Here is a 27576-nt window from a genome sequence, read left to right as displayed (position 1 = left end):
CAAAAAGGTTGGAAACCACTGGTTTCATCTTTAACAATGTGTTGTATTTTAAAAGCTTGTTATATTATCCATTGTGTCAAATCTTCATCTGAAAAGTAACTAAAGCTGTCAAATAAATGTAGTGGAGTAGAAAGTACAATATTTCCCTCTGAAATGTAGAAAGTAGCATCACATGGAAATACTCAAGTAAACAACAAGTACCTCAACAATGCACTTGAGTAAATGTACTTAATTACTCTCCACCGCTGTCTCGGGATGATTTAATATTATTTTCCCGAAGATAGAAACCTTGATGAGCTTATTTTCGGTTTGCAGGCAGCTTCCTCTTTCTGGAGCTGCCACGGTTTCTTTCCTGTGAAGCTGGATATCACATGTGCCGCTGGGCGTGTGTTAGCTTACACAGGGGTCCGTCTAATAACTGGACCAACTCTCACTGACCACTCAGTGTGTGCGAACAAGTCAGCCCAAACCACGCACAGAGAGAAATGACGTGAACACGCCTTTATTTAATAAGCACTTATGTAAACACTGCTGACAATAAGTAGCTGTTATTGAGGTAGTCGACTTGCTATCGGTTATTTCTAGCAAAGTTCCAGATAATAGCCAAATCCTTGAAGATAAAACGTTGGCTAACGTCAGCAGTCGGTCCTGTGCTGAGTTAAAGTTGGCAGATGATGTTCATACACTTTAATAAAACACCTGTATCCGTGTCTCGGGAGCTGGTCGGTTAGATACGTCACATAATCTACGTGTCTTCTGGTTATTAAGTGGTTCGTTAGCTAGCCGTATCCACGCCGCGCTTCGCACAGCGCGTCACACCAAACTCCGTTTCAAACTGCTCAGATTTAAGGTGACGTTGCTTGTGGGCCAAGTTTAATTCAAGTTTAAACATTATTCAAGGCCATAATGTGTTTTTACAGAATATTCTGGTAAATTCGGCGCGTAGATACAGACAGAAACTGTCCTTCCAGACACGGAAACCACCTCACTTTCACCTCCTGCAGTCTGACGCTCACTGACGTTATTTACGTTAGTGAGACAATAATGTTGGAATACCGAGCAAAACAGTCTTAAAAGTTATTTTTTTATTCTATTATGTGCTGTTAGATTGAGTTCATGTATACAGACTAGAAGAGTGTCCCGTACACTCATAATGTTTAGGTTGAATTAAAGTAGCGCTGCGTTAAATTAGCAGATTTCTGAATGGAGTCTGGTGTGTTATTCTCTCAGCGGGGCTCGTCTCGGAGTTAACGGTGTGTTCAGTAACTATGGATGTCAGGACCCGCTCCGGCCCGGAGAGGCGGCACCGCAGCCCGGCGGGCCTGTCCGGCTCCCCGCCCGGGCCTGTCCGGCTCCCCGCCCGGGTCAGCACCCGCTCCGGCCCGGAGAAGCGGCTCCGCTCAGGTGAGTCCGGCTTACCTGCCGCGTCACAGACTTTCCCCTTCGTGTCTGTCTGGCCCCTCAAGCGCTGTTTTCTCTTCCGCCCTAACGTGTCGTTTCCCAGCCTGCTGGTGTTTGTTTTGTCGTTATCCACCGGAGGACCGGACTGCAGGATGCGCATTTGCGCACTGTAACAGGAACAGCATCACAGGCGACTTCTTCTACGTTTACTTTTAATTTTTCTTCTTCTTCGTGTTTATCACAGGTCGCAAACCAGCGTGAAGGTGCACACCGCCACCTGCTGCACCAGAGTGTAGATTCACGACATTAATACTGAGGTTTTATTTAAAGATGCCTCCTCATATGTCTGACAGACCTGTCAACTCTCCCGTTATTCCCGGGTTTCTCCCGCTGTGTGTTTTCCCGGTAAATCTCTCGTATTTCCCTTTTTATTATATAGTTAGTATACAGTATACAGACTGTAGTGGTGAAGAAACGCACATAAATTCGGTTTATCCATTTATCTAATTCTGAAACATCATGAATGCAAACTTTCATCACTTTAGCTCAGACACCTTATTTTTTTCCCCCAACCCTCATTCCCGCCCTACTCTGCCTTTGATTGGCTAATTGGTACTCGCTGCCCTCCAGGCGTCTTGTGATTGGATGTAAATTGCCATTACGTCACATGCACGACAGCTGTTAAAGTGATCAATACACTGTAAAAAAAAAAAAAAAAAAAGTTATTTCACATAAATTTACTGTATTATTTTACAGTTTTTTTTTGTTTTTTCTACATTAAGTGTAAATGCCATAAAAACACAGTAAATTAAACAGCAATAAACACAGGAAGACGATGATGAAATAATAGTGTGTAGATTAAAAAAAACAGTATTTCACAGAGAATCACTTCATAATGAAAAACAATCAAACATCGTCAGTCTTCATTTTAAAAGCTGCTATAAATGAAGGTTATCAATTTACTAATAGAGAACATTTAACAACGAACAGCTGATCAAAGTGTTTTACAGAGACTGAGACATTCAATAAAACACAGACATGGTTATGAGGATCGAGAGGAAAATTAATAACAGTGATGAATAAAATAAGTCAAAATGTGATCAGCAGCACAGAGAACGAATGATCAATAGATAAACAGATTGACCCTTCACATCTTCATGATGATGATTAAAAGTTAACTAACTTCCAGTTATTACACATAATAATTCTTACTTTATAATATCAACATTTAGTTAAAAAATCTTTCAGACTTCAACATGTTTGAACTCTTATAATAAAACAAACAGGAAGCAAAGTCCAGCTGATCTTTAAAGGAAAGTTTCACAAAACAAGTTTTAAACCAACAGTCAGTGTTTTTCTGTCTGTAATCATTCCTCCTGTTCATACTGACCATTAGAAGATCCTTCATAATGACCTTACAATGGAAGTGATGGAGGACAAATTCCACAGTCTGAAGCTAATATGAAGCCTCAGCGTCCAAATGAGTCAAATCAAGTAGATATCTTTCAACGTTACAGTCTTTTTAGTGCCAAAGTTCCTCTTTTTGTTACTATACTTCCACCTGCAGCTCAACAGGGAAACACTGTCCGAGGAAACACAAAGAGGGAATTTGATGCTAAAAAGACTGTAAATGTGTCAGATATCCACTTGATATGACTAACTCAGACTGCTGAAGCTGAATAGAAGCTTCACACAGACTTTTAAATGCATTGAAAACACATTTGAAGGATCTTTTAATATCCAGTATGAACAGGAGGAATGATTACAGACACCTGACTGCTGGTTTAACACACTGGGAACACTGGGAACACTGGGGAAGTGGTCCTTTAAACTCTGTAACTGTCTGCATTCATCTCTCCAGACCAGCAGGAGGCGCCGAGGATTCATCATCAGACTTTACTGCACTGGAGCTGAACTGGAAATAAACATAAATCCCAGTATAGATTAAAAGAAAAAAGAGAAATGTACATATTTGATTGATCTTTGATTGATTTTCATGCAATGAGATGAAACGATTGGATAAAACCAACATTTACAACAGCTGAAGTCTCTTATAGTTTTGGGAAACAGAACATCTTCCTCTCATCAGCTGCGGGTCTCCGTACACGGCAGTAGAAATGATTGATTGATTAATTGATTAATCAAATGAGAGAAAATGAATCTCCGACATCATCTGCCTCCAGCTTCTTTCTGATAAACTCTCAGACTAAACAAGACATTTGAAGACGTCACCATGGACTCATATTCATATATATTATATTATTTATATTCTTATGTATGTTCTTATATTTTATAGACAAAACAAATAATTGATTTAATGAGAAAATGATGTGCAGATTAATCGATAATGAAAGTATTGCTAACTCTTTTCCTGTATGTGGTTCTGAGTGAAACATGTGAACATCTGTTGGATTATGATGAAGGTTTGATCACATGATCATGATTGATCAGAGGATCAATTATAACTTTGATCCCGACTGTTCATGTGAAGACATCCAATCACAGCTCAAATAAATCAATACATGGAAAGAAGAATCGTCATTTTCTCTGTTAGCAGCTTCTGATACCTGAATATTTACTAGTTTCCAGTTTTCCACCATAATAAAAACTCAACATGTTAAAAACATCTGAAAATGTTTTATCACCAACGAGCTCAATAGAAACTAAAACTATTAAAGTCTTCAGACAGAGTCCCTCTTCAAGACAGGGACCGGGACCAGGACCAGGACTGGGACCAGGACCAGGACTGGGACCAGGACCGGGACCAGGACCGGGACCAGGACTTGGACCGGGACCAGGACCGAGACCGGGACCAGGACCAAGACAGGGACTGGGACCAGGACCAAGACCAGGACCGGGACCAGGATCAAGACCGGGACCAGGACCGGCACCAAGACCAGGACCAGGACCAGGACCAAGACCGGGACCAGGACCAGGACCGGGACCAGGACCAAGAACGGGACCAGGACCGGGACCAGGACTGGCACCAAGACCAGGACCAGGACCAGGACCAAGACCGGGACCAGGACCAGGACCAGGACCCGGACCAGGACCAAGACCGGGACCAGGACCGGCACCAAGACCAGGACCAGGACCAGGACTGGGACCAGGACCAGGACCAGGACCAGGACCAGGACCGGGACCGGGACCAGGACCGGGACCAGGACCGGCACCAAGACCGGGACCGGGACCAGGACCGGGACCAGGACCAAGACCGGGACCGGGACCGGGACCGGGACCAGGACCAAGACAGGGACCGAGACCAGGACCAGGACCAGGACCAAGACCGGGACCAGGAACAAGACCGGGACCAGGACCAGGACCAGGACCAAGACCGGGACCAGGACCAAGACCGGGACCAGGACCAGGACCAGGACCAGCAGCTGAAGGATGGAGGACCTGTGAAGGACGTTCACAGCTGTTCTAGATTCAGTTTGTTTTAGTTTTTCTAGTTTTTGTTGAGTTTAAACAGTTTAACGTCTCCGTCAGTGATGAAATGTTACTGTAAGTATTACAAGTACAAGTACAGAAGTATTATTTGCAAAAAGTACTTTAAGTATCAGAAGTAAAAGTACTCATCATGCAGACTGTTATGATATTACTGTTTGTTTTTATCAATAACAAACACATGTAAGAACATTTTAATGTCAACTTTCACTTTATTTACTTCCATTGATGCAGAAAAGCTGTGAGCAGATATTTAATTGATCCTTTTATAAAATAAATGACACATATTTCTTCAGTTTTTGGTAACCTGAAGGGGGGGGGGGGGGGGGGGGGGGTGTGGTTGTTTGTTGAGCAGTTTATTAGGAACAGCTGTTCCGTCTAATCAATGCAATGACATCACTTCTACTGTTATGAAGCTTCTACATTTTCAGTTTTTATTGATATATAGTCAGACAGCTGATAATTCTCCTTCATGTTTATTACTGATGAGCTGAACTGCATTATATGAAGTGTTTCTAATATTTTGCTCCCTTCATGTATGCTGGTCTAACGTGATTCTTCCTGTTTCTCTTCTTCTTCTTCTTGGTCTCTCATGAAGGTCTGATTCACTCGTCTCCTCCGATCAGCTGATGATGAAACGTGTCTGCTGCTGGAAGCATTGATCTGATCATTGATCCAGAGGAACTCTTGGTCTCCTGTCCTGGTTCGAGTCCTCATGAGATCCACTTTCATCACAGCGTTTGATGGTTTTTGTGACGGCACTTGAAGAAACTTTCTGGGTTTTTTGTAGTTCTCCAGATTGACTGACCTTCATGTCTTAAAGTAATGATGGACGTGGTTTGTCTTTGCTTCTCTGAGTGGATCTTGTCATGATACGGATCATTACAGTAGTGGAACAGAGCTGTTGGCTGTGTACTAACACGACCTCGACTCAATAGAACTGAAGGCATCAAGGCAAACAGCAGCTTCTCTGAGGAATCTAAAATATGAAATATTTTGATTTGACATGATTGCATATGTGTTATTGTCTAGTTCTGATGTCTTCAGTTGTTGTTTTACAATGTAGAAAATAGTAAAAATAAAGAAAAATCCTCCCGCTGGAACTAAACCTGTAAACTCTCTACTATACCCTGATGCTCATCATGAGCCGATCTCTGAGGGGCTTTAGGACCATGAGGACGAAATCTCTGCTGCTATTCACCATGTACACGCGCGCGCACACACACACACCTCCTCTGTATTCAGCACATGCCTCCTCCTCCGTGTATAAACCCTCTCAGTCAGTAAACTTATAGCAGCGGATGTCCTCTCTCTCTCTCTCTCTCTCTCTCTCTCTCTCTCTCTCTCTCTCTCTCTCTCTCTACCCTCCTCTTCCTCCTCCTCCTCCTCCTCCTCCTCCTCCTCCTCAGCTTCTTCTCCATCTCTTCTCTGCAGGAGAATCATCCTCCGACCAGACGGACACCTGCCTGTCCGCCTGCCTCTCCTCTCGTTCGGCTCTTCTGTCCTCTTAAAGCAGCTCCGGACCTTCACCGAGACCTTCTGGGCTCTCTACGCGGCACAGAGCGCACTAGGGCGGCTGAAGGACGGAGGAGGTGTCGGTGTGAAGCCTGGATGGACGGATGGACGGATGGATGCAGAGTTTCATGTCTCACCTTGGGAGGTGAGCGTGTGCGCGTGCGCGTGAGTATGTATGTGTATGTGTGTGTGTGTTATGTCCGCTCGTGATCACACGACATGTTTAGCATCACCGGGATGACGTCAGAGACGGTGACACTGTCGGTATTCAGGTTGACAGCAGAGCCTTGATGAGATTTGACCAAACACACATATAGACTATATTTATATTTACAGGCTGTACATCTCTCTCTCTCTCTCTCTCTCTCTCTCTCTGTGTGTGTGTGTGTGTGTGTGTGTGTGTGTGTGTGTGTGTGTGTGTGTGTGTGTGTGTGTGAGTGTGTGTGTGTGTATTTGGGGGGATTTCTAGGCGGCTTTGAAGCTCAGCTTTATTATTAATGTGCATGGATTATTTTATTTGGATGAATATGAGCTGCAGGTCGTTTTAGACACAAACAGGACGAGTCACTATTACACAAATATCATAAATACATCAATAAACTCTGTTATAATAAACCATAAACATCCTCATGAATTAAAACAAACCAACTAAACTAAAATATTACTGACTGTAGGAATATTATTATAGAGTTATGATAGTGTGGGGATGATGTCATGTGATATTTATTCACCATATTTTAATATTCTGTTTTTGTTTTTTGTGGTTTCTTTAAAAACATATTTTATGCACTTTGTGTGAAACGTGCTATAAATAAAGTGAATTATTATTATAATAATAAAAACAACATATGATCACTTATAGAATATAATTACTATTAATCGATGAACTGTGACATTCAAATGTTGTTATATGTATTTATTAGTGATCAAAACAAACAATATAATAAACCATAATAATATCACACTCTGCATGATGAATACTGTCAGTAGATTTTGCTGATAATACTTCTGTATTTAAATAATGATTATATTATAGGAACATCATTGAGAATGAAAGTAAAAACACAGTTTAACTTCTTATATCAACAGAATATTATTTAGATTAATAAACGATGTATTGATCAGGTTTCAGATTCATCTTCATCATTCTCCTCGCACACATCAACGTGTTCTTCATCATTACATCTCTGTAGTTATACAACATTTATAGGTATTAATATATTATATTATATAACTGAACCACAGACCTGCGTTTATTAATAACTATAAAGTAAAGTATATTTATTTATAGAAGCCTCAGTGAGCTTCAGGCAGGTGCATCTACAGGAAGTGTAAGGAGCCCTTTAGTAAACCCTCCTCAGCTCTCTGGTGGAGGATTGGGACTCTTCATGAGGACTCAGTTTTATGTATCTGCAGCCTTATTGTTGCATAACTCCATCAGGTCCTTTATGTTCCCGCCGTGGTTCTCGATTCAATAAAAACTCTTTTAGTGGTTTAGAGTTTTTTCCCTCCGAGCTCCACGTCTGTAGAATAATCGACCTCTGCAGGTTCAGGAGGATCTGTGGAGACTTTCAGATTCAGCCTGAAAACTTCTTTAGCGGCTGAGAAGCACGAAGCCGTCAGCTGTCAGGTTTATCTGATCTCTGCTGAAAGTGTTCAGAGACTCTCTGCACTTTAAACCAATGATGGATGATCTGCTGCGTTTATGATCCTCATGTCGTGTCGTTTGTTTGTTCTGTGTTTGAAGGTTTATTAATATATTAATAAAAATACTCGTCTGTGTTCAACATGAACACGAAATCAAACGTAAATATATTTAAACACAAACTACCAGAGAGCGGAGTGTGATTATATCACAGAACACTCAATCAAATAACAACACAGACATAATTATAAAGATCAGCAGTAAAATATATAAATACTGTAAATATTCTAAGAGGTTTCATGATGTATCGCTACTGATGATAACTGTGATATTAAAAAAATGAAATACTGATATCATGTAAATAATCCAGCCCCAGTTGAACCTCACTGATATTTATATTTAACATATAACTGACTGTTGCCTCTCAGACCACCTGGTTCAGACTAACCAGCTGAATATTGATCGTTGTCTCTTTAAATATTGTTATTAAATCATGTCAGTGACTCGTGGCTGCAGGTCTTCTCTGTTCTTTATCTGTTTTACTGTTTTTGTGTCTCAGGAGAGTTCAGCCTGCGATGCCTGACCCCTGACCTCTGACCTCTGACCCCTCTGAGACACCTCTGCAGAGAAGGAGGAGGAGGTGCGACCAGTGGAGCTCTGAGGAGGGATGGAGGGAGGAGGAGAGGAGGCTGAAACTTACTCTGGACTGAGGAGAGCCTCACCGAGTGGAGGAGGAGGAAGAGGAGGAGGAAGAGGAGGAGGAAGAGGAGGAGGAGGAGACGTCTGCAGACAAAATGGCCTCATCAACACCCGCAGCCAGGGGGCGGAGCCTCGAGAGGCGCTGCAGTCGATGTACTCTGCTCCTCAGTATCAGGGTCGTGTGGTGGTGAGCGCCCCCCCTCAGCAGGAGCTCGGCGGGTGGAGCGGAGGGGGAGGAGGTGGGGGTCCTCCTCAGCTCCTGAACCCCAGCGCGCTCCTCCTCCACCAGGCGGCGGACCCCCACCTCAGACCCGCCCCCAGCCTCCTGCTGTGCCCAGAGAGCATCCTGCGGGCGTGGGGGGAGGCCGGGGTCAGCGACTGCTGCGAGACCACCTTCATCGAGGGCCTCACTCCGGATGTCTCCTCCTGCTCCTCCTCTGCCGCCGCCGCCGCTGCTGCGACCACGAAGGAGGCGGCGCTGCTGTTTGCTGACGGGAAGTTTCTGGACTTTTCCAGAGAGGATGCAAAGATTCACACGCTGTCGTACGACATCGACGATGACGACGAGTTCCAGGAGCTCGAGGTAAGAACGGAGAGTCATCAGAGTGTGATCAGTGATCAGTCATCAATGCATGATTATCTTTGATTAGTGAAATAGCTCCACCCACTGCGAACGTCCACCAGATGCTGCTGTGATGAGAGAGATGAAGTCATGACATCACTTCCTGTTTATCTTCTCCTTCAGCATGAAGCGCGTTGCTGGATTTTATCTTCCATATTCTCAGATCTGCAGCTGCTGTCAGACATTTAAGCAAGCAAAGTTTATTTATACAGCACCTTTCACAAACACCCCTTACAAAGTGCTTTGCAGTCAAAGAAATAAAATAAAATAGAACCAGAATAAAGAAAAGCAAAGACACCAGATAAAATACACAAGTAGAGCAGATAAAATGGACAAGCTAAGATAAAATAGCACATGTCTGAACAAATGGGTTTTTAGCTGCTTTTTAAAGGAGTCTATATTATCCAAGAACCTTAAGCTTGTTGGAAGATTGTTCCAAAGTTTAGGGGGCTGCTGACTGGAAGGCGTGATCCCCCCGGGTCTTAAAATGTGTATGAGGTTCACTTAGAAAGCCCCGGGTGGAGGATCTAAGAGCTCGACTAGTGGTGTAGGGGTGCAGAAGGTCACTAATGTACTGTGGAGCCATGTAGGGCTGCTATAAGTGAGCACCAACATTTTAAAATGAATACTAAAATTTAACTGGGAGCCAGTGCAGTGAGATTAAAGTAGGAGTTATATGTGACCATCTGTTGGATCGTGTTAAAAGCCGAGCAGCAGCGTTTTGGACAGTTTGTAAACGTTGTATGGAAGATTTGTGAAGACAAGTAAAAAAAGAGAGTTACACCTTTTCAAACCTTCAAACCTTTTTTTTCCCACCAAATATAACTTTTAACTTTAACATATATTCATAAATAACTTTCTCTCGACATCTCACAAAATGTTCTCAAAAAAAGGAAGTTTTTTTTTTTCTTGCAATATTACAATTTTTTTCTCAAAATGTTATTTTCTTGAAATGAACCACACAAACTAAATTTAACCTATTTTGGAGTTTTTACACTGAAACACTGTGAGTCCTTAACGCGTCTCTAACACGTATATTTCTATAGTGACACGTATGTCGCTGCTCCACAGTCTGATCTAAACAGTGACACCTTGGTTGGGGCTCGTAGTGATGATGAGTCTCAGCAGCTCCTCTCGGCTTTATGGAGCTTTATAGTGAGTTTCAGCTCGTTCTGGTTCACTCTCAGCGTCTCGTAGAGCAGCTGGTCAACATGGCGGCAGAAATGTGTCGGTTGTTTTTGTGCTGGTGGGTCATGTGATCAAAACTCTGCCTCCAGTGATCAAAAGCTCCAAATGGTACCTTTAATGTAAACAAGGAGCTCACACACACACACACACACACACTGTTTAAAGCCCACAGTTTCCATGGTAACGCTGTAGTGATGTCGTGTTCAGAGTATTGAGATGGTGTTTATTACCGTAACTCGCTGAAATAGCTCCTCCATCACAGAGAGGAAGTGATGTCATACATTTCTGCCGTAGTTCAGCTGCTCCACCCTCCGTCCTGCAACCTTCCATCATCCAGCTCTCTTCTCCATCCTCCACCTTTCAGCTCCTTTCTCTGCCCCTCCAGTCTCTTCTCCACCTTCTCCTCTCCAATGTCTATCCTCCATCTTCATCCTTCTTCACCCTCCACCTTCTTTCCTCTGTCCTAACCTGTCCCAATCCTCCACCCTTCTCCTTCTGTTGTCCATCATCCACCCTCCAGCTTTGTTCTCCACCCCTTCATCTTCCCTTTTCCATCCACAGCCGTAAAGCTCCACCTTCTTTATTTACTCTGTTCTCCATCCTCCACCTTCCGGCTTTCACTCTCTGTCCTCCAACCTTCTTTCTGTCAACCTGCTCTTCTTCATGGTGTATCCTCCACCCTCTGTCCTTCACTCTCCACCTTCCACCTACCTAACCCTAACCCATCCCAATCCTCCACCTTCCACCTTCTGCTGTCCATCATCCTCCAGCTCTGTTCTCCACCCTTCATCCTCCATTGTTCACCCTCGTTCCTCATCCTTCCTGCACCCTCCACCCTCCATCTTTACCCCTCATTCTCCACCCTCCACTGTCCCGTCTTCCCTCCATCTTCCATCCTTCAACCTCCCCTTTTGTCCTCCTGTTGTCCTCCATCTTCCTGCATTCTCCACCCTCCGCCCTTTGTCTTCCACCTTTCATCCCTCACTCTATTTTCTCTTTCCTCCACCCTCAATCCCAATCCTTCACCCTCCACCTTCATTCTCCACTCTTCACTCTAACCCTCCATCTTTCTTCTATCCTCCACCCTGCATTGTCCAGCTTCCACCCTCCACCTTTCACCCCTCACTCTATTTTCTCTTCGTCCATCCCAATCCTTCACCCAACCGTATATATCCTCCACCTTCCACCTTCCACTGTCTTCATCCATCCTCTAGCTCTGTTCACCACCCTCCACCTTCCATCCTCCATTCTTCACCCTCTTTCCTCCGCCTTCCACTCTATTTTAACTGTCCTCCACCTTTGATCCCAATCCTTCTCCCTCCACCTTCAGCATTGATTCTCCACTGTCCAGCCTCCACCCTCGTTCCTCCATCCTCCAACCTCCTTTCTCTGCCCTCCGTCCTTCATCTTTACCTCCATTCTCCACCCTCTGTCCTCTCACCATCCCAATCTTTCTCCTAATATCCTCCACTCTCCACCTTCTGTGGTCTATCATCCATCCTGCAGCTCTGTTCTCCACCCTCCGACTTCCAGCTTCCACCCTCTTTCCTCTGTCCTTCATCCTTCACCTTCTACCCTCCATCGTTCACCTTTTTTTCCTCCAGCCTCCATATTTCCTCCATTCTCTACTCTCCTCCTTCCTTTGTCCTCCACTCATCCACCGTCCACTCTCCCTCCACCTTCTCCATGATCTTTACCTCCATCTTTACCTCCATCCTTCATTCTCCAGCCTCTGTCCTTCATCCTCCACTCCTCTCTTTTTTCTCTCTCTGAATCCTCTCCCCTCCTCCTCCTCTGTCTGAGTGGCTCGTGTTCAGCCTCCAGCAGCTGAATAACACACATCTTGAATTCTGATGTCGACCTGCTTCATCAAAGCTCAGAGCTGAGAGGAGGAGGAGGAGGAGGAGGAGGAGGAGGAGTGGATGTTCAAAGGAAGAATATGGTGGAGATTAAGAAATGAAATGATAAAAGAAGAGCAGAGAAATGAGATTGTTTTACTGGAAGATTCATGAGATAGACAGACAGAATTTCCAGAAAATGATCAATATATAAAATGTAGTGAATGTTTGTTTCCATCCGCTGTGTGAATATCAGCAGATAAACAGCAGGTGGCGCTAATTCTCCAGTCGGTGCCGTTAAACCGCTGCAGAATAAGAAGAAACAACAAGACGACGTCATTAAAAGAGCGACAGTCAAAGCTCAAACGATGGAAAACATGATGGAAATATTTCTGTTAGTTTCATGTATCGATGTGAGGAAGGTTACAGCCTCTTCATCATCATCGCTCCACACAGATCTGATGTTTTCAGCTCTTCACTGACGTTTTAGTCACATGATTCATTTATTCACTCAGTCTGTTTACATCTGAGCTGCTGTTACTCTTCTTCTCTTAGAGATTGTTTCTAATTTTCCGTGTTTCCACTCAGTTTTATTTATGCACAAATTGAAAATGACAATAAAAACAGATGGATGGAAACACATCCAGGCTGTAGATCGATAGGAGGATAAAGTAGAAATACTTACTAGAGCTCCTAATGTGGATTAATCCGCCACTGAAAATAGTCCCCAACAGATGCACTATTTCCTCCTGAGCTGATTTTATTTAGTTATAGTTAAAAATCCTCTTCAACTAAACTTTATATGCAGTTATTATTTATAGCATTATAGCAGAAACAGAGTTAATTTATATCAAATGTACCAAAATGACAAATGCTCCCAACTTCCCCATCACCCGGGGTGATGACTCTTTAATTTCTAACACGAGTTTTAATTACTTTTTGTTTTAAAGAGTGTTAAATTGAATAAATATATTGTTTTAGGGTAATGAAGCGCCATTTCTTACTGGTAAATTTACATTTATGGATGTGAATATTTGGCCAAAATAATAATAAGATTCATCATGTACAAGTGTTTTCCTGTGTATTATTATCCAGAAGACCAAACAACACATTCTTACAGAGCAAAATAAAACTTTCATCAATATTTTCAGAAATGAAAGCACATTTCGTAGGTTTGGCAGGAAATTCTTCACAATTACAGTTTCTGGACATAAACATCAGTGTCTCTCTTAGATTTTTTTTTTTAACATAGCTTCTAGCTGGATAGAATTTATGAATGAGTTTAAAAGAAATTTCCTTAACTTTATTGGTAATTAAGTATTTATTTTTATTTTATTTTATTACTTTATTTGACAGGGACAGTGCACATTAATAACATTTCTGAAAATATGCCAGAGTTAGCCAGAAAGGCTAATTTTCATCTGTAGTCCCTGGGCAGATACACAAATATTAAGAAAAGCGTTGAAAATACAATCAACAATAAAAGCGGTGAAAATATGCCGATACAAACGAGCTCAACAATAAACAATCAACAAATAGGATGACAGCACAAGCCTTGTTTTTGAAAAGGTCTTTATTGAATTTCACAACAAATAACAATATAACATATAAAGTACATAAAGTGCCAAAGTGCAAAACATCCATAAAGTGCACAGAGTTCAGGGATGAAGTGTCAATTCATAAGTATTATGATGTCGCTGTCGGTTGTATTATCATAGCACATCTTGTTTTCATACAGCAACACAATAACTATAATTATCTGTATCAGTTCTGTGTTTAGATGGCAGTTTATCTTCCATAATACAATACATGACAGATTTATGGCATAAATCAAAATGTGCACCAAGCGCTCTCAGTTCATCCCAGACTTCCTGAGCTCTGCAACAGTCAGTTAGAAGATGCTGCTGTTTCTCATCATCGTTGCAGTAAATCATTGGACATTATTTTTGTTGTGACGCAACAGCTCTAACAGGAAGTCTCAGACCTTCCTCCATCACATATATGAATTGATTCCGATATGAAATCACATATAGGAATGTAGAGCTCTTATAGATCTGCTGTTATTATGTTGGAGATAATTGTTGGACATTAACCTTTGGCTGATATTTAAACAGCAAACAGACTCCAGAGAATGTTGGACCAAAGACTTCTGCATAAACATCAGGTGTTACAGAGATATTATATTATATATACAGAAACTCTTCATTAGTACAGAGTAGCTAAGAGTGACGGAAGTGTGCAGTGATTGGTCGAACACACGTGTCAATGCAGCACGGGCTACCATTTAACAACACAGACAAATAGACCGACAGTGAAGTTCAGGCTTTATTCAACTTATATGTGACGGCCAGCGGCTCTTTGTATACTTAATAACATATAAATTAAATACTGGTAATATAACGTTATATAACTGAAAAAGCACAGAATGGGTTGCTTGCTCTAACAACCAACATCAATCCGTTAGAAAGCTAATTGCGACATTGAAAACAGAGTAAATCAAGTAAAGTTGTAGCTTCTTAACTAACAAGCTAGTCAACAGTCTGGGTTTTGTAAAGACCTAGAAGCTAACTCCAGGCTAGCTGGACTGACTTTAACTGGATTAATGGTTTTACATCAAACTTCACAAACTGTCCAGTACTTTCTGTGCTGAGAGAAAACATCTCCTAAACCCCAAACATTGATGTCTTTACTTTAAGGAAATGCTTGACATGTTTTGTTTAGCTTAGCTTAGCTTAGCACAAAGACTGGGAACAGAATGGAAGAACTCCACGTCTGTCACATTGACATGTTGTGGGTTTAGTTTTGTGAAGGTTTTCAATGTTTTGGCTGTGTGTTTTTCAGAGGAAGGATGTTTTATAATCCATCTAATCGAGTGATCTGATCCCCGCATCCATCCGCTTGTGACTCAGTGACTTTCCAGCAGAATAAGATTAGCGAGCTGCAGCTCTCTCAACGACACATTTGGCCGCTTAACAGCCAATCGCTTTAGAGACGATTAGCTGAGAACGCAGTGATTTTGTCGGTAAAGTCTGGTTTAATCTACTCTGTCGCTCTAATACCAGACACAGAGAGAGATTACTGTAAGAGTACAAACCTGCTCTCACTAACATACATGTTTGAGGTGAAATTAGAGCTGGGCGATGTGGACAAAATCAAATATCACGATATTATGACCAAATACCTCAATATTGATTTTAGTCGCTACCACGGCGATGAGTGAGGGGCTGTATTTAGACCTTGGGGAGCTCCTCCCCAGCTCCACGCTCTCTTCCAAATATGGTCACTTCTCATCACGTCTGGATCCAAAAAACCAAGATGGCGACGGTCAAAATGCAAACTCAATGCCTCAAACCAGGAGTCCACAAGCCAGTGGGTGACGTCACCGTGGCTACGTCTGTTATTTTCATACAGTCTATGGCGTCAGTTCAGTTGTGCCTCTGTGTAACAATATGAGATTACAGACTCAGATTGTGATCATTTCCTGTGATGTAGTTGGATGAACTACTTTTTAAAGTAGTCTTAGCTTTACAAGTTACACTTTTAAGATGTAGTTGAACTACTTTTCATTCTGAATTAATTTGGTAAACTACAGTTTTAAAGTAGTTTCCCCAACACTGAATATCGATATATTACCCTGTAGGTGAAATATACATGAATTATTATCATAACAAATGTGTTTTTAGTGAGTTTTATCCCCTGAATATTTTCCAGAATGTTGAAGCTGTTGTTTCCAGTGGTGGAAGTACATTTACTGAAGTGCAGTTTTGAGGTACTTGTACTTTACTTGAGTATTTCCATGTGATGCTACTTTATACATTTCAGAGGGAAATATTGTACTTTCTACTCCACTACATTTATTTGACAGCTTTAGTTACTTTTCAGATGAAGATTTGACACAAATAATAGATTTTAATATTCTAACTATTGTTTAAATTGTCTGCTCTTTTAAAAAAATCTTATGCATAGTGTATTATGTACAAGTTAAGGTACATTTAGCTGATAATACCTTTGTAACATTTTGAATTTAGAACTTTTTGAGTATTTTTAGATGACAGTATTTCTATTTTTACTTAAGTAAAGGATCTGAGTACTTCTTCCATCGCTGGCTGTTTCTTTGCTTCACAACCTGGCAGGAAGTTTTCCTTTGAATCTGCTGAATGTGATGATATGATGTGACAGTAACACATATATCTGTTCATTTATGTTCAAAGATCCAGAGGTCAAAAACTCAGTTTCATTCAACAGATTGTACACATCATTGTGAAATAGAAAGAATGCAATATGTGTCTACATCACTGCCAATAAAGAGAAATAAAAATCTGTTACTAGATGCGTAATACACTGTGATGATCATAAACATATGAACACAGTGATGCTTCTAAAAAGCATCAAAGATGTTTGGTAGCATCTATCAGAGCTTATCATGTACTTCAATATGTTACAAAAATTAAATTGTTTTCTGTGGCAATATAAATATTATGAAGTCATTTAGTGAGTACAGTATATGTGTACTCAAGTACTACTTAAGTACATTTCTGAGTTAATTGTCCTTTACTTTAGTATTTCCATTTTCTGATACTTTATATTTCACCACATCACAAAGGCAAAAAATTGTACATTTCTACTCCAGATAAAACTGAGACAGATGTGTCCTCCCAACACATTATTAAAAATAGTGATAACGTGATCAATACGATACGATCAACTCTCAGTTCTTTTAAAACAAGGCTGAAGACTTTTCTTTGATTCATATCTCTCACTGTAACCTTTTATCTCCTATTTAAGTTTTAGCTTATTTTTAGTTTCTATTCAACTCTTTTGAATTGTATTTAAATGTCTTTCTATAATATTTTCTTTTACATTTTGTCTTGATGCATTTTATGTTTAATGTAAAGCAGTTTGAATTGCCTTGTTGAAATGTGCTGCACAAATAAACAAGTTTTTTATTTGTATGTCTGCTGGTTTTTGTGTGTGTGATGGATAGAAGAGACTGTCGGTGTTCCAGGAATATAAGATTTGGAGCATTAGTGATGTCAGGAGAGACAAACTCCAAGAATATGAACTTGTTTCCGTATTTTTCTGTTATTGTTCTTTATTGCTTGTCCTTACTTTGATTTGGGGATGTAAACAGGAAGCATAATGTTGCCATGGATTCAGTGTCTTCGCTGTGGGCTACAACCTGAGAACTGTTTGTTCACATTTAGTCAAATAGTCTCCATTGAAGTCGTGTGAATCAGCTGTTAGCAGCTGCTGTTTGCAGTGTAACATGATGTTCTGACAACTATCACTGATCACTGTGATGTTTCTCAGGCAGGTTCTGCAGAAACTTCTCCAATTAATCAGATTTATGGAGGTTTATTTGTGATGCACATTAGAGATGATGATGATGATGATGATATTATCAGGGAGTTTAAGTCACACTAAATTAAAGAATATGTGAATGATGCTTCATGTTTCTCCCTCTCATTAAAATTAGCTACAGTAGATCTGTTTATGCATCAATAATAATAATCTAATGATCTAATATTCAGTAATGTTTTAATGTGGAATGAAGCTGTAAATATTGGAGAATGTGGTTCATGGATGGATCTGACTCCAGGATGACAGTGTTGATGCAGTTGTTTAATTAAAAACACACCTGAGTGAGCTCGCAGGCTGCATGAAACAATCAGTAAACTCGCCTGCATGTGTGTGTGTTTCATCAGAGTGACTACTCCAGCGAATCAGAGAGCGAGGACGCCTTCCTGCTGATGCCTCCCAGAGATCACCTGGGCCTCAGCGTCTTCTCCATGCTCTGCTGCTTCTGGCCGCTTGGCATCGCCGCCTTCTACCTGTCGCATGAGGTAAGGACACGCCCACACAGCTGACCTGACACACCTGACCTGTCAGTTCAGACAGAGCTGAAGTCACGTCTGTATTATCTGATTGGTATCAGGTGTCTCATTCATGCTTCACAAAGTTTCTCTGATTCAGACTTGATCACAGTAAGTTGATCTACTCAGACGTACTGAGTCATACTCAGACTACTACTGGGAATTATTACCAAATACCAGTACCAGCAGTAATACTACCAGTAGTTTGAGTAGATTAGCAGTAGTACTACCAGTACCAGCAGCAGCAGTAATACTACCAGTAGTTTGAGTAGATTAGCAGTAGTAATACCAGTACCAGTACCAGCACCAGCAGCAGTAATACCACCAGTAGTTTGAGTAGATTAGCAGTAGTAGTACCAGTACCAGTACCAGTACCAGCAGCAGCAGTAATACCACCAGTAGTTTGAGTAGATTAGCAGTAGTAGTACCAGTACCAGTACCAGTACCAGCAGCAGCAGTAATACTACCAGTAGTTTGAGTAGATTAGCAGTAGTAGTACCAGTACCAGCAGCAGCAGTAATACTACCAGTAGTTTGAGTAGATTAGCAGTAGTTGTACCAATACCAGTACCAGCAGCAGCAGTAATACTATCAGTAGTTTGAGTAGATTAGCAGTAGTTGTACCAGTACCAGTACCAGTACCAGCAGCAGCAGTAATACTACCAGTAGTTTGAGTAGATTAGCAGTAGTAATACCAGTACCAGTACCAGCACCAGCAGCAGTAATACCACCAGTAGTTTGAGTAGATTAGCAGTAGCAGTACTAGTACCAGTACCAGTACCAGCAGCAGCAGTAATACCACCAGTAGTTTGAGTAGATTAGCAGTAGTAGTACCAGTACCAGTACCAGTACCAGCAGCAGCAGTAATACTACCAGTAGTTTGAGTAGATTAGCAGTAGTAGTATCAGTACCAGTACCAGTACCAGCAGCAGCAGTAATACCACCAGTAGTTTGAGTAGATTAGCAGTAGTAGTACCAGTACCAGCAGCAGCAGTAATACTACCAGTAGTTTGAGTAGATTAGCAGTAGTTGTACCAATACCAGTACCAGCAGCAGCAGTAATACTATCAGTAGTTTGAGTAGATTAGCAGTAGTTGTACCAGTACCAGTACCAGCAGCAGCAGTAATACTACCAGTAGTTTGAGTAGATTAGCAGTAGTAATACCAGTACCAGTGCCAGCACCAGCAGCAGTAATACCACCAGTAGTTTGAGTAGATTAGCAGTAGCAGTACTAGTACCAGTACCAGTACCAGCAGCAGCAGTAATACCACCAGTAGTTTGAGTAGATTAGCAGTAGTAGTACCAGTACCAGTACCAGTACCAGCAGCAGCAGTAATACTACCAGTAGTTTGAGTAGATTAGCAGTAGTAGTATCAGTACCAGTACCAGTACCAGCAGCAGCAGTAATACCACCAGTAGTTTGAGTAGATTAGCAGTAGTAGTACCAGTACCAGTACCAGTACCAGCAGCAGTAGTAATACCACCAGTAGTTTGAGTAGATTAGCAGTAGTAGTATCAGTACCAGTACTAGCAGCAGTAGTAATACCACCAGTAGTTTGAGTAGATTAGCAGTAGTAGTACCAGTACCAGTACCAACAGCAGTAATATTACCAGTAGTTTGAGTAGATTAGCAGTAGTACTACCAGTACCAGTACCAGTACTAGCAGCAGTAGTAATACCACCAGTAGTTTGAGTAGATTAGCAGTAGTAGTACCAGTACCAGTACTAGCAGCAGCAGTAATACCACCAGTAGTTTGAGTAGATTAGCAGTAGTAGTACCAGTACCAGTACTAGCAGCAGTAGTAATACCACCAGTAGTTTGAGTAGATTAGCAGTAGTAGTACCAGTACCAGTACTAGCAGCAGTAGTAATACCACCAGTAGTTTGAGTAGATTAGCAGTAGTAGTATCAGTACCAGTACCAGCAGCAGCAGTTGTGTACTGCTGTGTCAGCAGTACTTTAGCAGCGTATCACAGTGTTGTGTATCAGCTGGTACAGGCAGGGTTCGGTGAGAAGACTGCTGTGATGTATGTTGACCAAAACATGTCAGATACATTTCATACATAACACATAATATATATACATTTAACATTTTATTAAGACTGGGTGAACTGTGATAACGTGGAAAAGTGGTAAAATATGGCCTCTTTAAAGTGTGTGTGTGTGTACATGTTAAGGTGTGTGTGTGTTCAGACTGCAGATGAGCTGCTGCAGTCTCTTCTTCTTCTTCTCTTTCTGTTTTTGGAACATTAACACAAAGCTGCTCCTACACGCCGACAGAATAAACCTTATATAACCGATCTGCACTCAGCCGCATGAGGAGGAGGAGGAGGAGGAGGAAGACCACTCTATCTGTCTGACCGTCTGTTTATTTGTTTATCTGTCTGTCTGTCCTGCGGATAATTTGTTGATATTTCTTACGTGTAAATGAGGGTAACTCGTCGGGGCTTCAGGTCGTCTGGTTACATATTTGAAATGTTGTTTGTTCTGGAAACAAGATTCAACATGAAAAATTTAAGAAACTTTATTTTCTGTCACATAATAACAGAAATTCCTCTTTAACAAAGGAAGACAAACATAACAATAACAAAGTAGAAACAGTAAAAAGTGACAGTAAAACAAACCTTGAATCAATGACTTCATTAATTGATCTGATAATAAATGTTTTCAGTTATTTCTTCACTATAAAATCATCAAATGTTTCCTTTCTTGCTTCTCTGTGCTTCGCTGTGATTTGCTGCATTTTTCTGTTTCTATCTTTGAGTCTCTTTGAGGGTTTTGGACTGCGGCTGTTTCAGGGAACTTTGTCCATATTTTATGCACAAATCAATAAATATATATATATATTTTTAAAATAGCTGTTTAATAATCAATACAGATTACAGTTTTGCCAAAAAAGTAAATAGATTTGTTGCATTTTATCGCTTATCAACTGTTTTTATTTGTTCCAGGTCAGAGCAGTCACATACTACTCTCTAGTTTGATATCTGGGGAAAGTTTGGATAAACATATACGGTATTGATCTGTGTGGTGTTGATTGACAGCTGACAGCTGTGTGAGTAGTTTGGACGACAGGGAATCTGGAGAAATCTGACTGTGATGATGAAAATGTAGAATTTTTTAAATGGAGGTTTGTATTGTGCACAGAGAGGTTTTATTTTTTTATGAAACGTTCATCCTGTTGTTGTGTGGTGGTGGTAGCTGATCTGCTGCATGTGTTGTGGATGTTGTTTCCATGGCAACTCCACACCTACAGCTCCAAAAGAAACACGTCCGGTTGCCAGTGGCAACGCTTCCCACACTGAAATCCATCGCTGAACAGAACAGAAAGCTCTGCAGCAGCTGGAGGAGGAGAGAGAGTTTAATAAAAGCAGAGAGGAGGTGAGTCATGCTAAAGGAACAGTTCACCCAAAAACAGGAAAACATGGTCACATGGTCCCAATAGAGACTCACACTGTAAACGTCAAACAAACCTCAGCGTGTTTCCAGTGAATCTGATGATCTCAGACATGAACAGACTCCACTGGTGCTGAAGACGCATCAGAATATATTTCTACTGATAAAGAATGAAGACAAACATGCAGAGAGGACGATAAAAAGCGTCAGATCCTGCTGCAGATAAAGCAGAAGATACACAATTAACACTGAAACTGTGCAGATTCTCATGCAGCTGCGTCAGAGAGAAGCTCAGCCAGATGTACTAATTCAATAAATGTCTTGAATGCAAGAGCAGCTGCCAATAATAACAATAATAATAATAATTGTTATTGTTTATTTATAAAACATCTATCATGCCTTGATGTAGCAAAAAAAAATCACAAAAATAATTAAAAACAAAGTGAAGTCTGTCACCAGCACAGTTTACTGTCAGGATACTTTACCATCAGGATACTTTATGTCAGGATACTTTACCATCAGGATACTTTATGTCAGGATACTTTACCATCAGGATACTTTACCGTCAAGATACTTTATGTCAGGATACTTTACCGTCAGGATACTTTACCATCAACATACTTTATGTCAGGATACTTTACCATCAGGATACTTAACTGTCAGGGTACTTTATTGTCAGGATATTTAACTGTCAGGATACTTAACTGTCAGGGTACTTTACCATCAGGATACTTTACTGTCAGGATACTTTACCGTCAGGATACTTTACTGTCAGGATACTTAACTGTCAGGGTACTTTACCATCAGGATACTTTACCGTCAGGATACTTAACTGTCAGGGTACTTTACTGTCAGGGTACTTTACTGTCCGGATACTTTACCGTCAGGATACTTTACTGTCAGGATACTTTACCATCAGCATAATTTACCGTCAGGATACTTAACTGTCAGGATATTTAACTGTCAGGATACTTTACCATCAGGATACTTTATTGTCAGGATATTTAACTGTCAGGATACTTTACCATCAGGATACTTTACTGTCAGGATACTTTACCGTCAGGATACTTTACTGTCAGGATACTTAACTGTCAGGGTACTTTACCATCAGGATACTTTACTGTCAGGATACTTTACCGTCAGGATACTTTACCGTCAGGATACTTTATGTCAGGATACTTTACCATCAGGATACTTTACTGTCAGGATACTTTACCGTCAGGATACTTTACTGTCAGGATACTTAACTGTCAGGGTACTTTACCATCAGGATACTTTACCGTCAGGATACTTTACCGTCAGGATACTTTACTGTCAGGATACTTTACCATCAGGATACTTTACTGTCAGGATATTTAACTGTCAGGATACTTTACCATCAGGATACTTTATTGTCAGGATACTTTACCGTCAGGATACTTTACCATCAGGATACTTTACCGTCAGGATACTTTAATGTCAGGATACTTTACTGTCAGGATACTTTACCATCAGGATACTTTACTGTCAGGATACTTTACTGTCAGGATACTTTACCATCAGGATACTTAACTGTCAGGATACTTAACTGTCAGGATACTTTACCGTCAGGATACTTTACTGTCAGGATACTTTACTGTCAGGATACTTTACTGTCAGGATACTTTACCATCAGGATACTTAACTGTCAGGATACTTAACTGTCAGGATACTTAACTGTCAGGATACTTTACCGTCAGGATACTTTACCATCAGGATACTTAACTGTCAGGGCAGTTAGGACCTGACAACATCCTGACAGTAAACTGTTGGTGGTGGACTGAAACAATCTGTTTTTGTTGGCCAGCGTAGATAATCTGACTGAATGCTTCTAGAATGCGGCAACACACACACACACACACACACACACACACACAGTTATGTAACTCTCTCTGCTCAGATCTACAAGGATGCTGTTCTTTATTCAGCAGGAGCCTCATTGTCCTTGAATGGACCAATCACAGAAGACCCCGCCCCTTTTGGGCCCTGATTGGCTGATGTCAGAGATGTGACTGAGCGTTTGATACGTTTGAAATTGTAATTAAATCTTACTGGAAGTGAAGCTGTAATTACAGTGAGCCGTTTCCTGCCAACAAGCCTGTTAATCATGTTTACACGTTAATTGAGCTTGTTAAGAGACTCAAATACACCTGCAGAGCTCAGTTACAGACTTTATTTGCTGTCACACATCAGCTCACAACACACACAGACTCCTCTTATGTTGAAGTGGCTCCTGCTTCAGCTCAGTGATCATGTTAACCAGCAACTTTGAACACACCACCAGCCAATCACAGCAGAGCAGAGGAGAACTCTAACGAGAGTCTGCTGCTCGTTAGAGAACTTTACAAGGGATTTTGGTGATCTGTTGGTGTTTTGTGTGTTTATTTACTTAAACTATATATTTGAGGTTCCTTCAATTTGATTATGAAGGAACCTCAGTGATGTGGGGAGCTGAAGTCATGACATCACTTCCTGTCTAGCCTTTGTTCCACTAGCTTCTGTAACTCAGAATAAAGTGTGTTCCAGGTGTATATTTATATTCTGGGGCTCTACTGGAATATCTTCACATGATTTCCAGTTAAAAACTTCTTATTTATCTTCTACTGGTCCTTTATGCAGCCCCTCAGTTCAGCCGCTGTCTGAAACAGGCCGTTTTAGCTCCTGTCTCTTTAAGGCCCGCCTCCTGATGAGCCCAGCCAAGGCTACAGAAGAGATGGATGAATAAGCATGGGTGACAAGCAGACATATTTTCAGAAAGAAAGTCGTAATAATATAAGAAAGAAGTTGTGATATTATATGAAAAATTGGGAATATTACAACAAAAAGTTGTAATATTACTAGAAAAAGTCAGAACTTTGTTTTTTCTTCTTTCATCTCCCATTAATCATCTCACCACCCCCTCAGATTTATCTGCTGACCCTTTGGAGGGGCCCGACCCCTAGGTTGGGAACCACTGGACTAAACTAGCTAACTGTATATAAAGTAGTGTAAACTAGCTCCACCTCCAGCAGCTACAACAGTAACATGCTGCTCTAACACTGATGCTTCACTATTAATAATCTAATGATGTCATATATAATAATATATCAGTCAGAGGGACCAAACCACTACTTTTACTGCAATACTTTAACTACATCAAGCTCATAATACTTATGTACTTTTACTGCAATACTTTAACTACATCAAGCTCATAATACTTATGTACTTTTACTGCAATACTTTAACTACATCAAGCTCATAATACTTATGTACTTTTACTGTAGGAGGATTTTTCATGCAGGACTTTTACTTGTAATGTAGTATTTTTGCATTGTTGTATTGGTACTTTTACTGCAGTAAAGTATGTGAGTATTTTTCTTCCATCACAGCTGAAATCCTTGTATGAAGGTCTGTCAGTGTCGTGTTGTTGCAGATCTTCTGGATCGGGAGGTTCGGAGGGTTAAAGCTGGTCTCAGATCAGCAGCAGATGTTTTATATGCGTCAGGTCGTCGCAGCAGCCTGAGGTCTGAAACTAAACAGGATGTTTTTCTTCCTGATCACATCAACATGATTAAAAAGCGATTAAAGAGCAGAGAGACTGATGTGTTCTTCCTCTGCTCTCTAATCGGCTTTCTTCTTCTTCTTCAGCCTGATGTGAAGTTACAGTCACTCCACCTGGTTTCAGGCTGATGTTATCAGTGTGTGTCTGTGTGTTATCAGAGCAGTGAGGATGGGGGGGGCTGTTGTGGGTGTGTGTGATGTGCTGTTGTATGTAGCTTTGTATTTAGTATTATGTGTCCTGTGTGTTTTTTGCTTTGTTTGTTATTGTGCTGTTAAATGTTTTAATTGTAAGAGACTGAAGATGAAAATGAGCTTGAAGTTAAATGTGGTGCAGTGCATCAAATGTTAACATTTATGTTTCTCACTGTACATGGTCCCATTAAATACAATACGACAACATGTCCTCCTCACTTTTACAATTTCAATTTGACTTTACTCATTAAAAACGTCCTCTGACTGTTCAGCACTTTGTTCTCAACAACCATCAGATTCTGTTCAGACATTGATGATTGTGATGGCCGCACTTGCAGCCACACAGCCATTTTGAAGTTTGTATCCCAGCTGGCACTCATACTTTGGTTTCTTTTACATTCGTAGTTAATTCTTTCCTCAGTTAGCTAATTTAATTACATTTCACATTACATACAAATGAATAACAACACACTGGATTTTGTTTCATACATCATACTCATTTTATTTTACAGTTTGGCAGTACATTAGTCTATTTGTAGCATGCACATTTGGTTAACTTTTGTACAGCCATTAGTTTAAGTTCTAATTTTCCTTTTTTTGAGTTACCAGTGTTGGGGTGCTGCTCCTGGAGGACATCTGGCCAGGCCTGGGCAAAGGATGTGCACCAGGACATGGAATGGTTAAATACAGGAAGTGGCCAATTGGGTCATACCAAGTCCTGCCACCTCATAGGGGGGGAACTGTTTATTTCAAGTTTAGTCATATTGTTTGTTTTTCTTTATTGAATGTTTAGTTGGGTATTTTTGGTTTAGTTGATTTAGTTGACTTAATCTGTGTTGGGGGGGGGGGAATTCTGTTGTTTATTGCTTAGTTGGTAGTGGTTGTCATTTGTTAGTTACCCCTCTTCTGTTATGGTCTGATCGGCCAGTATATATGTTCCCCTTAGTGTTCATTTAGGAAGGTCTGTTAGTAGGGTAAAATAAAAACCCTCTTTTTTGAAACCACCTGAGTCTCCTTTGTCTGCCAGCTCGGTCCCTTACAATGATCCTCAGAGGACTAACATGTCATTGTTGTTTGTTTCTGATGATGTCCCCCCCCCCCGCCCCTCCCCAGACCAATAAGGCGGTGTCTAAAGGCGACTTCCACCTGGCGAGCTCCAGTTCGAGGCGGGCTCTCTTCCTGGCTGTGCTGTCAATCACCATCGGGACGGGTATCTATGTGGGCGTGGCTGTGGCGCTCATCGCCTACCTGTCCAAGAACCACCACTGGTAGCGGAAAATCACCCATCAGCCACTGGGAGCATGATGTTTTTACGTTCAGCTGCAGTCCGGCTCTCAGGTGAGCGTTTCCTCAGCAGACAGCGTTCAACACAAACACGCGCTGTGTTTGTACAGGAAGTGCCCGCTGTCAGCAGGTGACTCTGGAACCTGAAACCTTTAAACCAATCAGATCACAGGATCTCTGCGAGGATTTTTAAAGTCTGATGGGATCCAGTTTCCTGTGAAGGACAGTTTCAGTTTGATTTTCTTTATTTCCATCAATTTAATGTTAAATCAGACAAAATCTGTTTTAAAATGAAAGATTTTACATTTTATTATCTGGTAAATCAAAATTTGAGCCTGTGACAGACAAAAATGTATAACTGTAAATATTATTTTAAATATTTTTTAAAATATCTTTTTTAATATTTAAGGCTGCAACTAACTATTGTTTTCACTGTCAATTAATCTATTGTTTTAACCAATTAATCAATTTATCGTTGAAAATTGTCCCTCAGTTTCTCAGTCTTCAAATGCAACTGTAGATGGATTTTTCATGCAGGACTTTTACTTGTAATGTAGTATTTTTACATTGCAGTATTGGTACTTTTACTGCAGTAAAGTATCTGAATATTTCTTCCACTACAGAACATTTCCTACATGACGGCAGCTCAAAGTTACATAAAGCAGTAAAAGATTGAAAAAGAGGCATAAAACCATTAAAATGCAAATGAAAGGAACAGACACACAAAGACAAGAAATAAACTTAGCACAAAAAGTAAGGAAATTTGTGTTTGGTAGATTATTTCTTTGTTGTAACAATGGTTCTTGGCAATAAATCTTATACCATTGGAAAGCCTGTTTATTTCCCTTTTAAATGGTGCCACATTTGTAAGGAACATGCATTTGTGGGATGAGCAGCAGAGCTGAGTATGTGGGTTGC

At 40.9% G+C, this 27576-nt stretch overlaps 3 protein-coding genes across 5 annotated transcripts in view; 1 reads left to right on the top strand and 2 right to left on the bottom strand.

Moving 5' to 3' along the window:
* Positions 1-1619, bottom strand: part of LOC121911170 (cullin-9) — a 51545-nt gene extending 49926 nt beyond the window's left edge. For all 3 annotated transcript variants that reach the window (XM_042432400.1, XM_042432401.1, XM_042432403.1), the window contains exon 1: positions 1420-1619. In XM_042432400.1, the coding sequence (XP_042288334.1) occupies positions 1420-1561 (142 nt within the window). In that variant the 5' untranslated portion in view covers positions 1562-1619. The remainder of the gene's footprint in view (positions 1-1419) is intronic.
* The window catches only part of LOC121911176, a 374983-nt gene that overhangs the window by 158600 nt on the left and 188807 nt on the right, over positions 1-27576 (bottom strand). The gene's annotated exons all lie outside the window — the stretch shown is intronic.
* On the top strand, positions 174-26992 carry LOC121911222 (synapse differentiation-inducing gene protein 1). The gene is made up of 7 exons (XM_042432521.1): positions 174-850; positions 1231-1404; positions 5447-6127; positions 6283-6508; positions 8568-9290; positions 18061-18198; positions 26488-26992. Exons 5-7 carry the CDS (start codon positions 8676-8678, stop codon positions 26644-26646), a joined length of 912 nt encoding a protein of 303 aa, XP_042288455.1. The 5' UTR covers positions 174-850; positions 1231-1404; positions 5447-6127; positions 6283-6508; positions 8568-8675; the 3' UTR covers positions 26647-26992.

Source organism: Thunnus maccoyii, chromosome 14 (assembly GCF_910596095.1).
Source record: "Thunnus maccoyii chromosome 14, fThuMac1.1, whole genome shotgun sequence".
Taxonomy (NCBI): Eukaryota; Metazoa; Chordata; class Actinopteri; order Scombriformes; family Scombridae; genus Thunnus; species Thunnus maccoyii.
This window is presented reverse-complemented; position numbering and strand designations above follow the sequence as displayed.